Here is an 18023-nt window from a genome sequence, read left to right as displayed (position 1 = left end):
CTATATCTTGATGGAAGTTATTTGTAAGTTAGTTTTGTCTTATTTCAAATCTATCAAGATATTTGGACTGGAAACTAAACCAAAAATACTTGGTTAGATTTTATGTTTTTGCAGTGTACCTGTGCATGTTGTGATAATCGGTTGAAAACATAATAATGCTATTACATATTCTGGGATAAAGAATTGCAAAATGTGTTTGCGGATTTTATGACACTATTACATATTGTGTAGTTTCATTTTAGGTTGCTAAAGATAAACTCCATACTTTTTATTTGTAAAGGTTGAAAGCCGTGCCTCTCTCTCCTTCCAGTTGGTAATTACATGCTTCTTTATGTTAGCCTAACAAATTAAAGCCTTTGCTCGTAACATGACGAAGTGCGATAAAGTTACAGATGTGATGGCTGTGCAGAGTTAAAAATGACCGCAGCAGTCCTGTTCCCAAACTCCGCCCCTGTCCTGTCTGCGGACCGCACTCCTCCTCCCTGAACGCCACTTTGAGCCTCTCCTCTCCTCTGCTGTCCATCTTCTTTCTTCTCTACTTTCCTTTCCTGCTTGATGTCAGCAGCACCAGCCAGGTTTGTCAGCTTCCACTTCTAAATCCTCTCCAGAAATGGTTACTTTAACAGGTTTATAGAGTTTAGATTAGTTTCTTTTTTCCCCCCCTTTTGAGGTAGCAACCAATCTCTAATTGTTGGTTTTTATAGATTTTTTCCTAACTTGTAATTTTGCATGCATGTTTGAAACGTTGCTGCTGCAGGTTCAGATGTTCGGGCCGGAGCTGTTCTGTGTCAGCGGCTGTGACACCAGAATGAAGTCATGCTAACAGGCGTCCTGCTCTGCTCTCTGTTTAATAGGAGCTGACAGAATCTGGGTGTTTGTTAATTTACACTGAGCAGAGAGAGCGCACTGCAAAAACACAAAACCCTACCAACTGTTTCTGGTCTACTTTCTAAGTTAAAACTATCGAATAAGTAACTTTTTAGCATGATATAGGAACTCGTTTTCAGTACATATTTCCTTAAATTGATTTATTTCTAACAAGTGAAATAATAATTCCTGTGGTATTACAACGTTTTCATCGATATTAGGGAATTATTTACTTTTAAAAAAGCTCATTTTCTCACTGAAAAGTAATAACTAACTCAGATCAAAATATTGAAATAATCTTCCAGTGGAACTAGGACTTTTTAAACAATATTAAATTAATTATTTACTTTAAACAAATTCCTATATCTTGGTAAAAATGTACTTGCAAGTTAGTTTTGTCTTATTTCAAGGGTATGAAGATATTCACAGTAGAATCTAGACCAAAAATACTTGGTAAGATTTTTAGTTTTTGCAGTGTATTGTTTACATATTAAATAAATCATTATTAATCATTATTTCTTAAAGCTGTTGCAATTCCTTGTAGTTTTTACAATAACTGAGGGCTATTTTCACATTACCATGAAGTATTTATAATGCTGTGGATTCTTTTTAGCCTTCTCCTGACTGATGCCTTTTGTACAAATACATCCTTTGTAACATGTTGGGCAACTCTGGCTTAAACCAATCAATACAAATGAGGGATATCAGCTACACTGTTTTAGGATGTCAGAACTATATTTCATGTTGTCTTAAATAAAGTTTTAGCTGAAAGCTGTGCACATTTATGCAGTTATTGCTTCTTTTTAAAACAGTAAAAATGCATTTTTGTTCCCTGAATACATCTACTTGTTTCAGGAAATGTCTGATTATAAGTGACGTAATCTTCCAATGAAACCAGGACTTTTAATCAGTATAAATAAATTATTTACTTAAAACAAAACTGAAAGGTTACATGAAATGTACCAAGATATTTGGACTAAAAACTAGACAGAAGATTTTGTTTTTTTGCAGTGCAGGGTGCACCTGTGTGTTTCTGTGAGGAGTTTGTACGTCTGCTCCCTTTACTGAGTGACTAGCTCCTTGATGAGCTGTGGCGTCACTGTTTGAGTGTATTCATATGGAGAAACTTTAAAAAGTATAAAAGAAAAAAATCACAAAAGCTTCCTGTCCCCTTTGCTTTTTGGAGCACAATGTGTGAGGAGCGAGAGGAGCCGACTGAAATCTGATATGGAAGCAAAAACACCTGCAGGGCGAAAGAGAAGCATCAGTGAATGAGTCTGTAAATAAAAATAATGCCTAACCATGTTTTATTCTGGATAAACTATACTCAGTGATTATTTTTTAATTATGATTTTCTATATCATAATAAGTGCTACTCCATCAAAGGGCAACATGTCAAGTCAATGGGAAATGGATGCTAAGCATGGGTGGGAGATATGCCCTTAAAGTTTTATTACAACATTTTGTGGTTTTATTGTGATAATAAAAGTGATAAGCACTACACTGTAAAAACACAATTTTACCAAGTCTTTTTTGCTATTTTCTAGTGCAGATATCTTAGCAGCGCAAGTTACTCAACAGGTTGTTGCTAGGAATCCAAAGAGTTAGTTGATGTCAGCTACCTAACTTAGCTAGCTAACGGCTAATGTTTTTCCTCTGCCTACATCCCCCAGAATGCCATGTGGTTCTGTGAATATTCCATATATTAAAAATGTAATTATCTGTTAATATTGATCACATGTCTAGTGCGATATATGTTGTTATTGATCTATTGGCCAGCCCTACTTCCTGTATGTCCAAGCGATTTGTTCCCAAGTCGGACAGTAATATCTTGTGACTGGTACAGTCATGACTGTGTCAGATGTTTGATCCGAGTCATCAGCGGATGTCACTTTTCTTTTTACTGCCTGTTTTCCGTCAGCGCTCCAGCCTGCATTCGCCTCAGTTTCTGGCCCTGCAGATGTACACAGCTCCAACCGTTTCTGCTTAACCTGGCAGGCGTGCTCAGACATGTATGCACAGACGGTTCGAGTGCTGACACTGTGTGAAATTGCAACCTCTTTTCCTCTGGTGCAGACAGGCTTGAACACATGCATATTCACAGACGCATGAGTGTGACGAGCCGTGAAAAGAACTTTAGAATCGATTCTGTGTGAATCCTGGAGAGGCTTTTATATTATCCTCATGCAGAAGGGAGAGGACCCAGACTTAGAGGATGTTCAGACGTATAGGGGGTCGAGGAAGGGTGGTCTGCTTTTCATTTTAATCTCTAATGACCACAGCAATTAAGCAGTTAAGTCAAACACTTAAATTCTTCCAGCATGTCCCTAAATCAGCAAAATGAACAAATGTGACCAGCGCAATTTCAGGATTCAGCCTCAGGCTGCACGGGGTCGCTTAGTTAGTGACCCGTTAGCTAAACCACATGAGGAATAATTTGTTTATTTTGGAAGGAAAGTGCTTCCTTACTGGCTTTTTTGCAGGAAATGGAAAACAAAAAAAAAACATTGAAGTAGAAAATCTAATTTTATGGTCATTGGTGTCAGTCATTTGTTTTTTAGCATAAAGTGATTTATTTATAGTGACACCATTCAAATAAAAATGTATTAAAAAAATGGAGTACTACATAAAAAAGTCAGTGACTAATTTAACATTAAAAATAACTAAAACATGAAAAAGATATGAAAAAGATTAAGTGGATAACCTTTGACCTTAATGTTTTGATTTTAAAGCATTCTGGGTATTCAGTAGTACTGGTTCTGGATCTGAAGCTGTTTTGCAGAGACAATCCCATTCTTTCATTCAGTATTCTTCAGCTAACTGTGCCAAAGCAGGACTGGGATCAATCAGAACAGGCTAAAGTGTTAGTCATTTAAAATTTTAAAACATATGAAACATTTGCTCCACTTATTTTTAAAGCGAAAAGAGGTGTATTGTGCAAATTATTTTATTAAGTTTTTGTGCTGCCATTTTGGTTTCTGCTGCTCCTAAGAACGGTCCAAACGCTTAAAAACACTCACATAGATTTTGGCAGTAAGTTAATGCTTTTTAGTGTCTGAAAAGGAGGCGTTTCAAAATACCTCCTGAATGTAATGTCACAAATCAGCAGGCTCTGCCCGTTACCTAGCAACCCCGGAAGCCTGGCCGGTTACCTAGCAACCCCAGCAGAGTTCCAGCACATTTGGTCGTCTGGTTTTATGGCTGTTAAATGGCTGCTGGAAAAGACAAGTGTTTCTGTTGTTGACTCATCGTTCAGAAACCACCTGCTGTGTTCTTGTTGGTTGCGCAGGAGACTCCATTTCTGTTTTTCCAAGATGTATGGTTGTATAACTGCACCATCATGGGAGTGTAAGCATTGCATTTGGACTGCATGCCTAGCAGCAGCTTATTTGGATTTAAAGTGACAAGATGCCCTGCAACAGCTCCAAATAGGACGGTTTTGTGGAAAAAGTGTAGTGAGCATGTCTTGTTTCGCCCGTAGACCTGCCCTAACCTGTTGAATGAAGCAGATCTGATCAGAATCCCAAGTTAATCAATTTTCTGTTACTTTTCACTCATAACTCTGGAAAACATATCTCTCTTTTCCCGACTTGGCAGCCTAACTGGAGCATGTCAGTCCTCGTCCCTTACGGTCCGGTCTTGTCGGCGACCCGCTGGCTCCAAGTCAAAAGCCTCCCAATGCCCATCGCATCTCTCTCTGTTCCTTTCTGACCCAAAATCCAAACTGACCCAGTTCTGTGGGAGCCCGGACCTTCCTGCTGGCCCACATCAAAGCCTCATTCACCCCAAACCTGAACCGCATGGCCCCTTGCTCCCCCCACTCTGCTGGATGTGGTTCCCATCTTATTCAGCTAGCACCAATAGGAAGCCAGCTATTAGAAACCTGACCCACTTTGTTAATAGCTAACTACTAGCGCATCTAATTGGTCCCTAATTACTTCCTAATGGCTGCTTTGTTTCATGCTGCTCACATTAAACGCTGAAGAGGAGGAGAAAGTGAAGGCTGCTTTGTGAGTGCCGATTTCCAATTAGGACATGAAAGAACTGGCAACATGAATAAAAGGGGAGATCCTCATGAAAATGTGCATACAGTATGAAAGTGTTGTTGTTTACCACTATGAATAAATGCTGCTGTGAATAAAACATTCATTCATTGGACTGATACTTTATATTAATTGAGATGTAATTCAGAAACTTCTGGAGTTTCACTATGCCTTTTATTTCAATACCTGTCCAGTTATTTCTGATAATAAATGACATTTCTCACTAGGCCTGTGCAGCAGTATCCTATGAATTGTTACTGAAACAAGGAGATGTGATGAGGAAACCTCTTAAAATACAAGAATGTGGCTCTGCACTGCAAAAACACAAAATCCTACCAACTACTTTTGGTTTCTATTGCAAATATCTTGGCACACATATCTTACACAATATGACAAAAATAAGTCATATAGCTTTTCAGCAAGATGTAGGAGTTTCTTTTAAGTCACCAATTCCTTAATGTTGATTATAAATGACCAGTTCCACCAGAAGATTATTTACTTTTTCATCAATTTTAAGAAATTATTGACTCAATTCAAGCTCCTATATCTTGCTGAACAGTTACTTGTCAGTTAGTTTTGTTTTATTTAAAGTTTACGAAAATATTTGCACTAGAAACTAGACCAAAAATACCTGGTAAGATTTTGTATTTTTGCAGGATATTGTAGGTTTTGCCTGAAAATTGCAATCATGTTTTCCTCTTTTCTGTCACCAAAACTGTGACTTTTTAATCAGGGGTTCGTTTTTATATCTTGGCTTATGCACAATACAAACAGTTTATTCAAAGCATCTCTAGTTTCCAGTTGTAATCAGATAACCAAACAAATAAATCATGTAAACTAGAGAAAACGGCTGCAGGAGAGACTTGGCCTGAGGATCTTGTCTGTGTTGTCTCATGCAAACTAAGGTGGGGGTCTTCGCCGCCCAGCTCAGGCCCTCGCTCTCCCGCTCTCTCTCTGGCAGTTGGTGTTTGAATATTCAAATGTTGCCGGTTGGAGCTGCAATCTGCATGTTGACCACCTCAGAAACCCTCAGTATAGTTTTACTTTCTGACAGGCTACAGCTTTTAGCAGGAAGATCTGTGTTTGATTTACGCAGACAGGAACTAAAGTGAGGTGTTGCGAGATATTATTTCTGTTTTTAGGCGAGGTTGAGTCCATGTATCTTGCTGTTTTTTTTTTTTTTTTTTGCAGAGCAGAAGAACTCTGACCAAAAGCAGGCCTTATAAGTGCAGCAGCACCGCTTCTTGATGTGGCTGACTTGGCGAGGCTTGAAAGCACTCCAGTCTGCTCCTCACTGCTCTTCTAAACAGTTTATGATGGACTCCCTTATTGTTATTGCTGAGGGTTTTTTACAGCAAACTCATAGCAGGTTTATCCCTTAGCACACGGGTGTCTAAACTTTTTGTACCAAGGTTCAAACTCTCCAAGTTGAAGGTCCTCAGGAGCCAAAATTAGCTTTTTTCTCCAATTAAAAGTGGAAACATAATGTTATTGTGATTACTTTCTCTTTTATCTGCACAATAATAAATTAAACAACTAATACTTTAATGAAACAGGCAATAATATGACATTTGTCTTAGCAAATTATGTTTTTTAAAATATTTGTTAAAACTATTACTATGTTGTGATAATAAAACATTAGACAGATAAACTGTGAAAACAACCAATCAGAGACAGGGGGCGGGTCTTAGTGCTGTCAATCAACCTCATATACACACTGTTAAATGTGTTACAGGAAAACCGTTTATCTGCCGTCATTAATGGCTATGCTAACGAGCCTCAGCATTCACAACATGCTATGCTAGCTACATAGTGATTGACAGCGCTAAGACCCGCCTCTGGGCTCTGATTGGTTGTTTCTGGAAGAAGGAGGCAGAAGAGCTCGATTTTTTCCACAAATTAACTGTCAGCTTGGTGACAATGAAAAAAATATGTAATAAAAAATATATTACTGTGGTTTTAAAGATCTGCTGTTGTTGGATCAACCTTCCAGGCCTCTCAGGTCTTTTGGTTCTGGTTCTGGTTCTGGTTCTGGTTCGGGTTCGGGTCTGCATCCCCAGAACATGGAGAAGCAGCATTCAACTTTTATGCACCACAAATCTGAGCAAACTTCTGGAAAACTGCAAAACTGCTGAAACATGGAGTACCTTTAAATCTAGAATAAAAGAGTTGCCTTTGATTAGATGAGTGTTTGCTTGATGATTCTGATTTTTGACTAAATGTAATGTTTATTCATTGTTCGATATTTGATGACTGTATGATAGCACTTTGAACTGCCTTGTTGCTGAAAATGTGCTACACAAATAAACTTGACTTCATTGTTTGGTAAAATGTCTGTCCTTTGGTGCAGATTCCTTGGAGGGCATGACCTCACAGCTGTCTGTGATGACTGAGCATGCTCCGTCGTCTGCAGTGACCGTCGGCTCCTCCACCAGCGCCCTATCTGCTACGTCCCACCTGGTTCCTACATCCTCTGCCTCCCTGTCTACCGCCATTCCCCAACCCAACAGCAGCAGCAAACCCTGGAGGAGCAAGTCAACGAGCGCCAGGCACACCAACGCCCAACCGCCATCGTCCACCAGCAGCCCGGCATCCGCAATGCAGTCCAACAAGCCAGAGAAGGACGCATCGACCAAGGTTGAAGCTCCTCCCAAAGCCGCCACCCAGAAGTCGATGCTTGAGAAACTTAAGCTGTTCAACAGCAAATCAGGATCTAAAGCGGCAGTACCCCAACCGGATGGCGCCGCCCCAGTCCGGACGCCTGTGGAGAGATTGGAAACCGGCTCCAACACTGACCCTTTGGAGGAAGAAGATGGCAACCTTCGACCAGGGATGAATGGGACGACGGCTTCGACAACCGCCAGCAGCCCCAAAATTGCTCTGAAGGGCATTGCCCAACGCACTTTCAGCAGAGCTTTGACTGCCAAGAAGGGTTCAGTGAAAGGCCCGGACAAGGAGAAAGGGAAGGAGAAAGAGAAAGGGAAGGAGCTGGGCAAACGCGGCCCTGACAGGGCGGAGCTGAGGGGGGAGGAGCTTAAGGAGGAAGCGGCGCCCGCTCCTCCGGATGTGGAGGCGTCCAACAAAAAGACGTCCAAAATTGCTAGTTTCATTCCCAAGGGGGGAAAAGTATCCAAAAAGGAGAGTTCCACCCCAGCACAAAGCGGAATACCAAAGCCAGGAGGCAAAGCCCCGGGAGCTGGGGGCAAAGCTTCTTCAGCAAAGGAGGCGGCGGAGAGGCCTCGGAGCATGCGGCTGGGCGGAGGCGGGCTCGCCATGCACCGCGGCCCTCTGGACAGAGACAGGGACAGCAGGCACTCCAGCTCTACCTCCAGCTTGGCCTCCACTGAAGGGAAGCCCGGCGCCGCCCCGGTGGCGGGTTTAGGCACTACGCAGAGCACGGCCAGCAACACTGTCAGCGTGCAGCTACCTCAGACGCAGCAACTGCACAGCCACCCCAACACGGCTACTGTCGCACCTTTCATGTACAGGTAGGAGGCCGGATTACCCTGCTAGCTTGAATATTAGCAAACAGCAGAAAGGTTTGGTTTTGGAGGAGCAGCTGTAAGGATTGTTGTAAGAGTTCTGACTTTAATCTCAGAATTTGGACTTTTAATCTCAAAATTCTATTTTTTTCTCATAATTTTGACTTTTAATCTTAGAATTATGGTTTTAATCTCAGAATTCAGACTTTTGAGCTCAAAATTCAGATTTTTAATCTTGGAATTCTGGATTATGAAAATTCTGCTTATTTCTCAAAATTTTGTCTCTTTTTCTCAGAATTCAGAGTTTTATAATCCTGACTTTATTCTCAGACTTTTTGGAATCTCATTGAAATACATTGAAATCCAGTAAAACATATTGGTTCTTTTTTTGTAGCTTGACAGAATTACAGTTTGAACACAATTAGAAAACATTGTGTAACACAGAAAGCTCATTTTCTTTTGTTTGCTTGTCAAATGTATAATTACTCTTTGCATTATGTCAACTTTGGCTTCCATAAACCATAATCTCACAAAGACGGAGAAAAGTTTTACTGAAAATAAACCAAGCAAATGTGTTATTTTGTTGCTAAAACATTTTTTGTGGATAATTAGTAGTTAAAATTCAAGTGTTATTTCTCCTCAGTGACTCTAACTGCTCAGCTGAGGGTTCGTTAGTCAACAAGGACAAAGTCTGGAGTCGGCCAAAGAGCAAAGGCAGCGTATGAGCGAGGCATTCAAACGTCACGCTGTCCAGCCGCAGCGCTCTATTGATTTATCCTTCAAAGACAAAACGTTACTGAAGTCTGAGGCTTAGCAGCCATTCGCTTCTCACCGCAGTCACAAGACTTGAAACACAGCAGATTTAAGGTCTAATCAGGTTTATCCCTTCTTCGTGACAATTTTCTGAATATTAGGTTCCCCCTAAGTGCGCCATAATTCACAATCAATGATTTCCTCACTTTAATCACTCACACAATTTGTTTTCCGGCAGAACACAAACAGATGGCGAGGGAACGGTGAACTCTGAGAGCGGCTCAGTGGGAAGAGGTGGAGACGTTTCCTGCACAAAGACCAGCCAGACCTCCATCGAAGACCTTTCAGGTAGGAACTGTCTGCTTCCGTCCACAGTTTACATTTCAAATCTCACTTCTTTAAAACAATGTTTTGTTCAGGTGAAGACCCAGAGGCCAGACGGCTGCGCACCGTCAAAAACATTGCAGACCTTCGGCAAAATTTAGAAGAGACCATGTCCAGTCTGCGGGGAACTCAGGTCACTCACAGGTAAAACAATAATAAAAAATGCTTATTTAATTATGATTAATTACTAAACCACAACTGACTGCACTTACTTCTATGTTAAGATGAGAAAGTATCAACTAAATTTCACTTTAATGATCTTTTTCAAAAAACTTCTTGTTATTTTCATGAGTTTTTAAGACAAAAATGTTGGTGATTATACTCCGGATGCACCGATTCACTTCCCATACCGATACCGATATCTGACACGTTTTTCAGCCATTTTATTCATCCCTAGTTTCAGTCTAACCCCTATTTTTCGTTGCGGTTCTGCTAATAAAATGATCTAGAGGAGTACTCTCTAGAGGAGTTTGATTGTTTGTTGTTTAAATTTAATTTTTTTTCTTAGTACTCTGGAAACCACCTTTGACGGCAGCGTTACGACAGACATCAGCAGTGGTGGCGGCGGATCATCCGGCAACAACAGCAGCGGCGGCGGGAGCGGTCGAAGCATCCTCAGCCTTACCTCCGCCCGCTCGTCGCTGTCACCATGGCGACTGGGGCAGTCCAGCCCTCGTCTGCAGGCGGGCGACGCCCCTTCTGTTGGGAACGGCTACGGCGGGCGAGGTGGGCGCTACCTGTACCCGGGGCACCTGCGGAGGCAGCTGGCCGGCAGGGGCGGCGCTCTGTGCAGCGTGGAGCTGGGGGACAGAGCCGGAGACGAAATGGAGCTGGACGGCCCCGCCATGGAGGTCACCGGCTACATGAGCGACGGAGACGTGCTGAGCAAGAACGTCGTGCGCACTGATGATGTCACCAGTGGGTAAGTGGGTGGATGCAGCAGATTGTTTTACTTTACTTTTTACTTTTAGTGTTTTTGTACTTCCATTTGGGTTTCTACTACTTTTAAAAACAGCCTTCAAATAACAAAACAGAATGTAATGTTACAAATCAGCAGGCACTGTCCGTTACCTAGCAACCCTGAAAGCCCAGCCCGTTACCTAGCAACACAAACTGAGCTCCAACATGTTTGGTCAGCTAGTTTTACCACTGTATAATGGCTGCTGGAGTAGACAAGAACCAGAAACCACTTGCTGCATTCTTGTTGGTTGTCCAGGAGGCTCCGCTTCTGCTTTTCAAAGGTTGTATAACTGCTCTGTTTGGGTCCATTTTCACATGGATTTATAGTGACAGCTAAATCTGAAAGGAGCTGAGAAAAGGCAGAACTGATCAGACTGAAATGTCATCATCTAAGAATAACTTTATGCAAATGAAAATGTTTTGACCATAAACCTGTCCTAACGTTTTCAGGGAATTTAACAGGTCACTTTTAAAGGTTATGATGGATAATTTAATATATATTTATTATACAAGTTCAAATGTTGAACTTTTAATGGTTCTTATACAGTTTTATAACAAACCAGAAGAGGGCAGTAGTGTTCCTTAATGACTGAACTACCCATACAGAAAAATAAAACATTTTGTGAAGTAATCTGCCAGTGGAATTAATACTTTTAAAAATACATATTAAGGACATATTGATTAAAACAGGTATTTAGTTAAAAAGTTACTTGTAAGTTAGTTTTTTATTTTATTTTAAGTGTCATAAGATATTTTGCACTAAAAAAATAGACCAAAAGTACTTTGCCAGATTGTGTGTAGCTTTTATAACAACATTTATCTGCAACAATTCAAAGCCAACATGCCACATGTATCATCAGATGCATTAATGCTGATCTTCAGATCCATTGTTTATGTTTTGTTCACAAAGCCACTGTCTATGTTATAACATGCTCTTTGCATATTTTGGCTGTTACACTGATCCAAAGCTCTGCTGTCATCATTGTTATCAGATGAAGCTGTAAAAGGCGCCAAGTTGGCCTCAGACTGAAAGATTCAGATAAAGTTTGGAAAACATCTGCATGAGTTTGAACTGATTTCCAAGAGGAGCCCAAAGCAGAGGCACGTTTCTTAAACCCAGAATCCAAGCTTAGTGTTAGGAAGCTAATGTTTCAGTTTTATATCTGATTCACATTTCCTGGTGAATATTGATGCATCAATATTTACAGTAAACTTTCTTTTTTTAGACTTAAACTGACTGATTAGATACAATCTTTTGAGCCAAATTGTTACTGATTGTGATCAGTCCCTCTTTAATTAGGACTTTGAGGTTTCCTCTGTTGTTTTTATTAAAGTTTGTTGATTAATTTTGAGATGTTAGAGCGAACATTTCAATGTTTTGATCTGTGTTGGTTCACAACACAGTTTTTGCTCCAAACTAAATATTATTTATCACAAAATAATTCCTGGATTGTTGGAGGATGTTTTCATGCTCTATTCTTTACTGCAAAAATGCAAAATGTGACCAAGTATTTTTGGTTTAGTTTGTAGAGCCAATATCTTAGTAAATTAAACAAAACTAACTTACAAGTAACTTTTCAGGAAGATAAATGATCTTGTTTCTATAATAATTCCTTAATATTGATTAAAAAGTGCTACTTACACAGGCAGATCATTTCACTTAAATCAAGGGAAAAATGTCTGACTGTAGTGAAAAAAACCTACCAGTGGAATTATTACTTTTTATCAATATTAAGAAATTATTTACTTGAAACAAGCATTTTTCTTATTTCTGGTATATCAAGATATTTTGACTACAAACCCGACCTAACTTGGAAAGATTTAGTGTTTTTGCAGTGAAAACACAAAAAACTGAAGCAGAAATACAAGATTACTGTCTGCACTGCAAAAACACAAAACCTTATAATTTTGGTTTTACCGAAACATTTTTTTCCATGTTATAAGTGAAATAATCTGCCAGTGGAACTTTTTAATCAGATTTAAGGGATTATTGACTCCTATGTCCTGGAAAGTTACTTGTAAGTTAGTTTTGCCTTTTTTCGAGTGTACTAAATATTTGCAATGGAAACTAAACCGTATATACTTCAGATTTTGTGTTTTTCCAATGCAGTGATTAGATGATCCTTAGATGTTTGCAAAATTTCCATTTTTCTACTTTCAAGTCCCTTTGAAGTCGTGTTTCTAATTTTTCTTCTGTTTTGAAACCATTTCTCATTTTTCTTACACTTGACACCATCATAAAGCAAAGAAAATCCACAAATCCTCTGTTGTTATGATCCGGCTCTTGTTGATGTCTGGACTGTTTGACAAATGACTTTCTGTTGACGTTTCATCCATGTTAGTTGATGTCTGTAGGTGAGAGCCATGGCATTTTTATGAAGCTTTAGGAAGAAGTGATGGATGACTGGGAAATCAGCTTTTATTTAAACAGAGACTATATGAGGCTCTTGGTTGTTGTGTGTGTGTGTGTGTGTGTGTGCGTGCGTGCGTGTGTGCACGTGTGAGCGTGTGTGTGTGGGTGGAGTCACCCTGTGGGTTAACCATTTAAAACAGACTCAGACTGATGATGACCTCCCACTTTCCTCTTCGTCCTCGGGACATTTTGCGGTTCCCTCGATCGCGAGCGCGTCGGCATCCAGCGCAGACATAACTGGTTCTTCCACACCGGAGCTGGGACGTTTACCCACAGAGGAGGAGCTGGTTGCTTGACTGCACTGCAAAAACACAAAATACCACCAAGTGTTTCTTCTAGCTTCTTGTTCTTAATACTCTTGAAATAAGAAACTTACAAATATTTAGCAAGATATTATAGCTTAAGTCAATAATCCTTTAATTTTGATGAAAATGTTCCAGATTATTTCACATGTGACATTGTTCCCATGTTTTAAGTGAAATAATCTGCCAGTGAAACTAGAACTTTTTCATCAATATTAAATGATTATTGATTTAAAACAAGATCTTATATCGTACTAAAAACTTATAAGTTTTTTTTGTCTTATTTCAAATATGCTACAAACTAGACCTAAAACACTTGGTAAGATTATGTTTTTCCAGTGTGTGGCACATAAATGCACAAAAAACACTGCAAAATACAAAACCTTACCAAGTACTATGTCTAGTTTTAAGCACAAATATCTTAGGATACTTGAAAAGAGACTGTAATTGACTAAAATGGGAAACATCTGCCAATGGGACCAGTATTTTTAATCAATATTAAAGAATTATTTACTTAAAACAAACTCCTATATCTTAATGAAAAGTTATTTAAAGTGTACTAAAACATTTGTACTAGAAACTAGACAAAAATACTTGCTAAGATTTTATGTTTTTGCACTCCTGCCATCATGGCAGAACTTTTTATTTAAAACAGGGCAGGAAACTCCCAGCTGTTGTAAAATCTGTAGGGAGTTCAGCCCACCTTGAAAATCAACCCCGTGGTGAAATGAATTGCTGCTCTTTCCAACACTGGAGAGCCATTCATTAAAAGATTAACTGGGATTATACTGTACAAGGAGGTCACTGGGTTATTCAGAGGAAATGTGACACAGGTAAAATGAAACGGCAACCGTTGAAATAAACTTTTCCCAGAGATTTCGCCAAATTCAGGAGACGTTTTTAAAGCTGCACTGTAAAAACACAAAATCTTACCAGGTATGTTTGCTCTAGTGTCTAGTGAAAATATCTTAGTATATAAGAAATAAGACAAAACTAACATACAAGTAAATTTTCAGGAAGGTGTAGGGGCTCGTTTAGAGTCAAAAATGTCTTAATATTGATTTAGAAATGCAAGTTCTGCTGGCAAATAATTTTATTTGTAATATAAGAAAATGTCTTGTTATAATTGAAATAAGCTTTCAGTGGAATTAGGAATTTTTCATCAATATTATTTGAAATAAGCTCCGATATATTCCTGAAAAGTTACTTAGTTATTTTTTTAAACCCAGAATATTTTGTTTGTAAACTGTACTGATTGCTCACACCTCAAACCATGAAATCTTACCGAGTATTTTAGTCTAGTTTCTTGAGCAAATATCTTAGAACACTTGAAATAAGATAAAACTAAATTGCAAGTAACTTTTCAGTGAGATATAGGATCTTATATTGATTAAAGACAGATTAATCTTATAACAAGACATTTCCCATGTTTTATATTTTGCCAGTTGAACAAGTAATTATTGACTCTAAACAAGCTCATGTATCTTTCTGAAAGTTACTTGTAATTTATTTTAATCTTTAATCAAGCGTACTAAGAGATTTCACTTGAATTGGATCAAAAATCCTTGTGTTTTTGCAGTGCAGTGGTTTTCTTCAGCCCACAGCCCCTCAGTTTTTGGTTCTCTGTCCCTCAGAGATGAACAGAGACCCAGCGCTTCACTCTCTAACGCTTCGGGTCTAAACTGTCTGACCCATCCTCCTCCTCCCTCCCTTTTCCTCTGCCAGACCCAACCTCCTATCAGGGGAGGAAAATCAGCATGTGGAGCGGAGGAGAGCCGCCTCATATCAACGCTGAGCTCACACACAAGTTGACCGGCTTCATTTCACCGTGATGAAACTCGCCTTCACCTGCTGGTGTTGTTTATCTGTGTTTGCCGCAGACCTGACGGTTGAACGGACTCATTTCGTTCGAGATTTTATTCGGCTAGAAGCACCTGGACGTGTTTGATTTTGCTTTTGGCTGACATGTTTGAGGCAGACAGGTAGGTTTGTAACATGATTTTGTTTGTATCAAACTGGAGGAGTTTCATAAAGGTGAGCTGGTAAAGTGGTGGTTTTAAAGGTGAGCTATTATTTTAACTAGAGAGGATAAGATAGATTTATGGATGACAAAAAAATGTTAATTACATTGTTTGCACAAAATTATTCTAAGACATTGAGATTTTAGTTGGTTTTAGGAAATTCTGATGCTTTAAACCCAAATAATCTGCTGCTGGCCACGCTCCCCAACTCAACATTTACACTCACACGTGACAATATCTGCAAAAAGATGTGCAATTATACAATCAATCATGCATTTTGAAAAGCATTGGTAGAGCCTCCTGAACAACCAACAATAATGAATGGTAAGTCAGCAACAAAAAACTTGTCTTTTCCAGCAGCCATTGTACAGCACATACAGCTGTAAAACCAACTGACCACAAGCTGGAGCTCAGCTTGTGTTACTAAGTAATGACGCCTGTCATTACCTAGCAACTGACTCAACATTCTGGAGGTTTTTGAAACTGCTGATTTTCCATACACCAAAAAGACACCAAAAGATGAACTTATTGCCAAGAAATGGCTGTGTGTGTTTTATTAAGAGCTTGGTTTGTTTTTAGAAGCAATAGAAACCCAAATGGAAGTACAAATACATGGAGAATGTGATTTTTTTTACATAACAGATCGCCTGTAAACAATAAAATGTCTTGTTTGGACAGGTTTCTACTGAGACAGGTGGATAGGAGCGGGGTTAGATATTAGTGTGACAGAGAAATGTTTGAGCTTGTGTTTGTCTCTGGCCGGTCATCTCCAAGGTGACTTTGCAGTGTGATGATTGATGTCGACCCCCTGTGGACTGGATCCTGTGTCTGGACAAAGTCCTGCTTTAACCGCACTTGTTTTTTAATTTAAAACAAAGTTGCATACATTATTTTAGTCTCTTATGATCAAAACTTTGTGTTTATTATGACTACAAAAGGCAGATTATTTACTTATGATATCCTGTAATGGATTATTTGTACTTTTTGCAGGTTTCTTACTATGAAATAAGTACTTTTTATTTGTATAGCACCTTTCATCGATAAAAATCACAAAGTGGTTCACGAGTAAAACAAAGATGCACGGATAAAACACAAATTTGCTAATTTCCTTGGCAGATTATTTCAGTTATAGCACTGGAAATAATAATAATTAGGGAATTTATGACTTGAAACAAGCGCAAACAAATCACTTTTATAAATATGTTTGGCTGTCTTTTTTCTAATTTGTAATTGATAAATTCTAGTTGGTGAAACCCCAACGATGTTTGTATATCATGAAATCAGTTCTCTTTCTGTTGGAAGTTCCTGGTTACCCGTTTTAATCTGAGTTTATATTAATAATGCGTTACATTTTCAGCATCCACCATCTGTTGGCCTGAACTAAATCAGCCAGTTTTTATATCCACCAGTGATCTTTGGTTCATATTTAGTTTCAGTTTTTTATTATCCGTTGGGAAAGTTTCAGCATCTTGGAACCACTTTTCAGTCTCCCAGCATATAAATCAAGTTTTTTCTGTTACGAAATGAACTTAATCACTGCTTTGCCTCCTTTTTGTAGATAAGTAGTCAGTATGTTTATATCAGATCCTATCTTTAGTTCTTCCATTCATCAGCATTTGACAGGCAGGAACTGGTTTTTGTAATGAATTTATGTTCTGGTGAAATAAAGAACAGACTCATCTTTTGTCTATTGTGCTGCCTCTTCTTTTCAACAGAGTTGGCTAGTAACTAATTACATTTAAGATGTGCTTTTTGGACTATTTTTACTTTACACTTTAGTAACTTTATCATGAAGTATTTCTAGTCTTACTTGAGTAAAATTTCTGGATTTTCTACCCGCTGAATGAAAAAGAAACATGTTTTAACCAGAAATTCACCAGACACAAACATACACCTGCAGTTTCTGGTAAAGTTTTATAAATTTATATTGAAAGAAACTGATTTGGAAACATGTTTTTAATGATTCTGTTGTTGTTTTTTGTTACTAATACGAATTATTGTCATTTTTGTCCATAAAATACCAAATATTCCACTTACCTTTATATTATGTCCTGTCTGATGATATAATTTTTAAATATTAAATGATTGACTGATTTGATCAGATACTCTGTACTATTGTTACTTTTACCAAATACTTTTTTACTCTTACTTGAGTAAAGTTTTTGAGTACAATGTTTGTGCCTCTTCTTTTTAAACACCACTTTTGTTCGCCACATAAGGGAAATCTGTGCCATTTAATTAGCTGTTTTCAGTGTTTTTGGGGGTTTTTCTGGTTGATGGACGCTTTGCTCCAACCAGAAAACCACTCTGAGCTCCGCCTCCTGAACTAAATAAAGATAATTTATCAGAAAGACCGGACACAGTGTGTTGGATTTGAAAGTGTTGTACTGCACATTTTCTGCATGCTGGTGCCTAAAATGTTTCTTTTTTTTTTGCAGCTACATGACCGATGGAGGTTTGGGTCTCTACACTCGCCGCCTGAACCGACTGCCTGACAGCATGGCTGCAGTTCGAGAGACGCTCCATCGGAACGCGTCGTCAGGACAGGGAGACGCCGACAGGTGGGTGGACTTCACGTTTCTCCTCTCGCTCTGAAAAAACACAAAAGTTTTTTAGTCTAGTTTCTACTGCAAATATCTCAGGATACTAGGAATAAGACAAAACTAACTTACAAGTGACTTTTCAGCAGATCTAGGAGCTTAAAAATGACTAGTTCAAAAATAATTTTTTTCCATGCTGCAGGTGAAATAATCTACCAGTGTAACTAGGACTTTTTAATTAATATTAAAGGAAGTATT

At 38.9% G+C, this 18023-nt stretch overlaps 1 protein-coding gene across 1 annotated transcript in view; it reads left to right on the top strand.

Moving 5' to 3' along the window:
- LOC103142688 (neuron navigator 2-like) overlaps positions 1-17820 on the top strand; it is a 74089-nt gene extending 56269 nt beyond the window's left edge. Inside the window, exons 8-12 of the mRNA XM_016674672.1 lie at positions 7261-8398; positions 9384-9493; positions 9565-9673; positions 10038-10451; positions 17664-17820. Of these exons, the coding sequence (XP_016530158.1) occupies positions 7261-8398; positions 9384-9493; positions 9565-9673; positions 10038-10451; positions 17664-17820 (1928 nt within the window). The remainder of the gene's footprint in view (positions 1-7260; positions 8399-9383; positions 9494-9564; positions 9674-10037; positions 10452-17663) is intronic.
- Positions 17821-18023: the final 203 nt, after the last annotated feature.

Source organism: Poecilia formosa, unplaced genomic scaffold, assembly GCF_000485575.1.
Source record: "Poecilia formosa unplaced genomic scaffold, Poecilia_formosa-5.1.2 Scaffold99, whole genome shotgun sequence".
Taxonomy (NCBI): Eukaryota; Metazoa; Chordata; class Actinopteri; order Cyprinodontiformes; family Poeciliidae; genus Poecilia; species Poecilia formosa.
The sequence above is the reverse complement of the archived record's forward strand: the minus strand, read 5'-3'. Positions and strand labels throughout refer to the sequence as shown.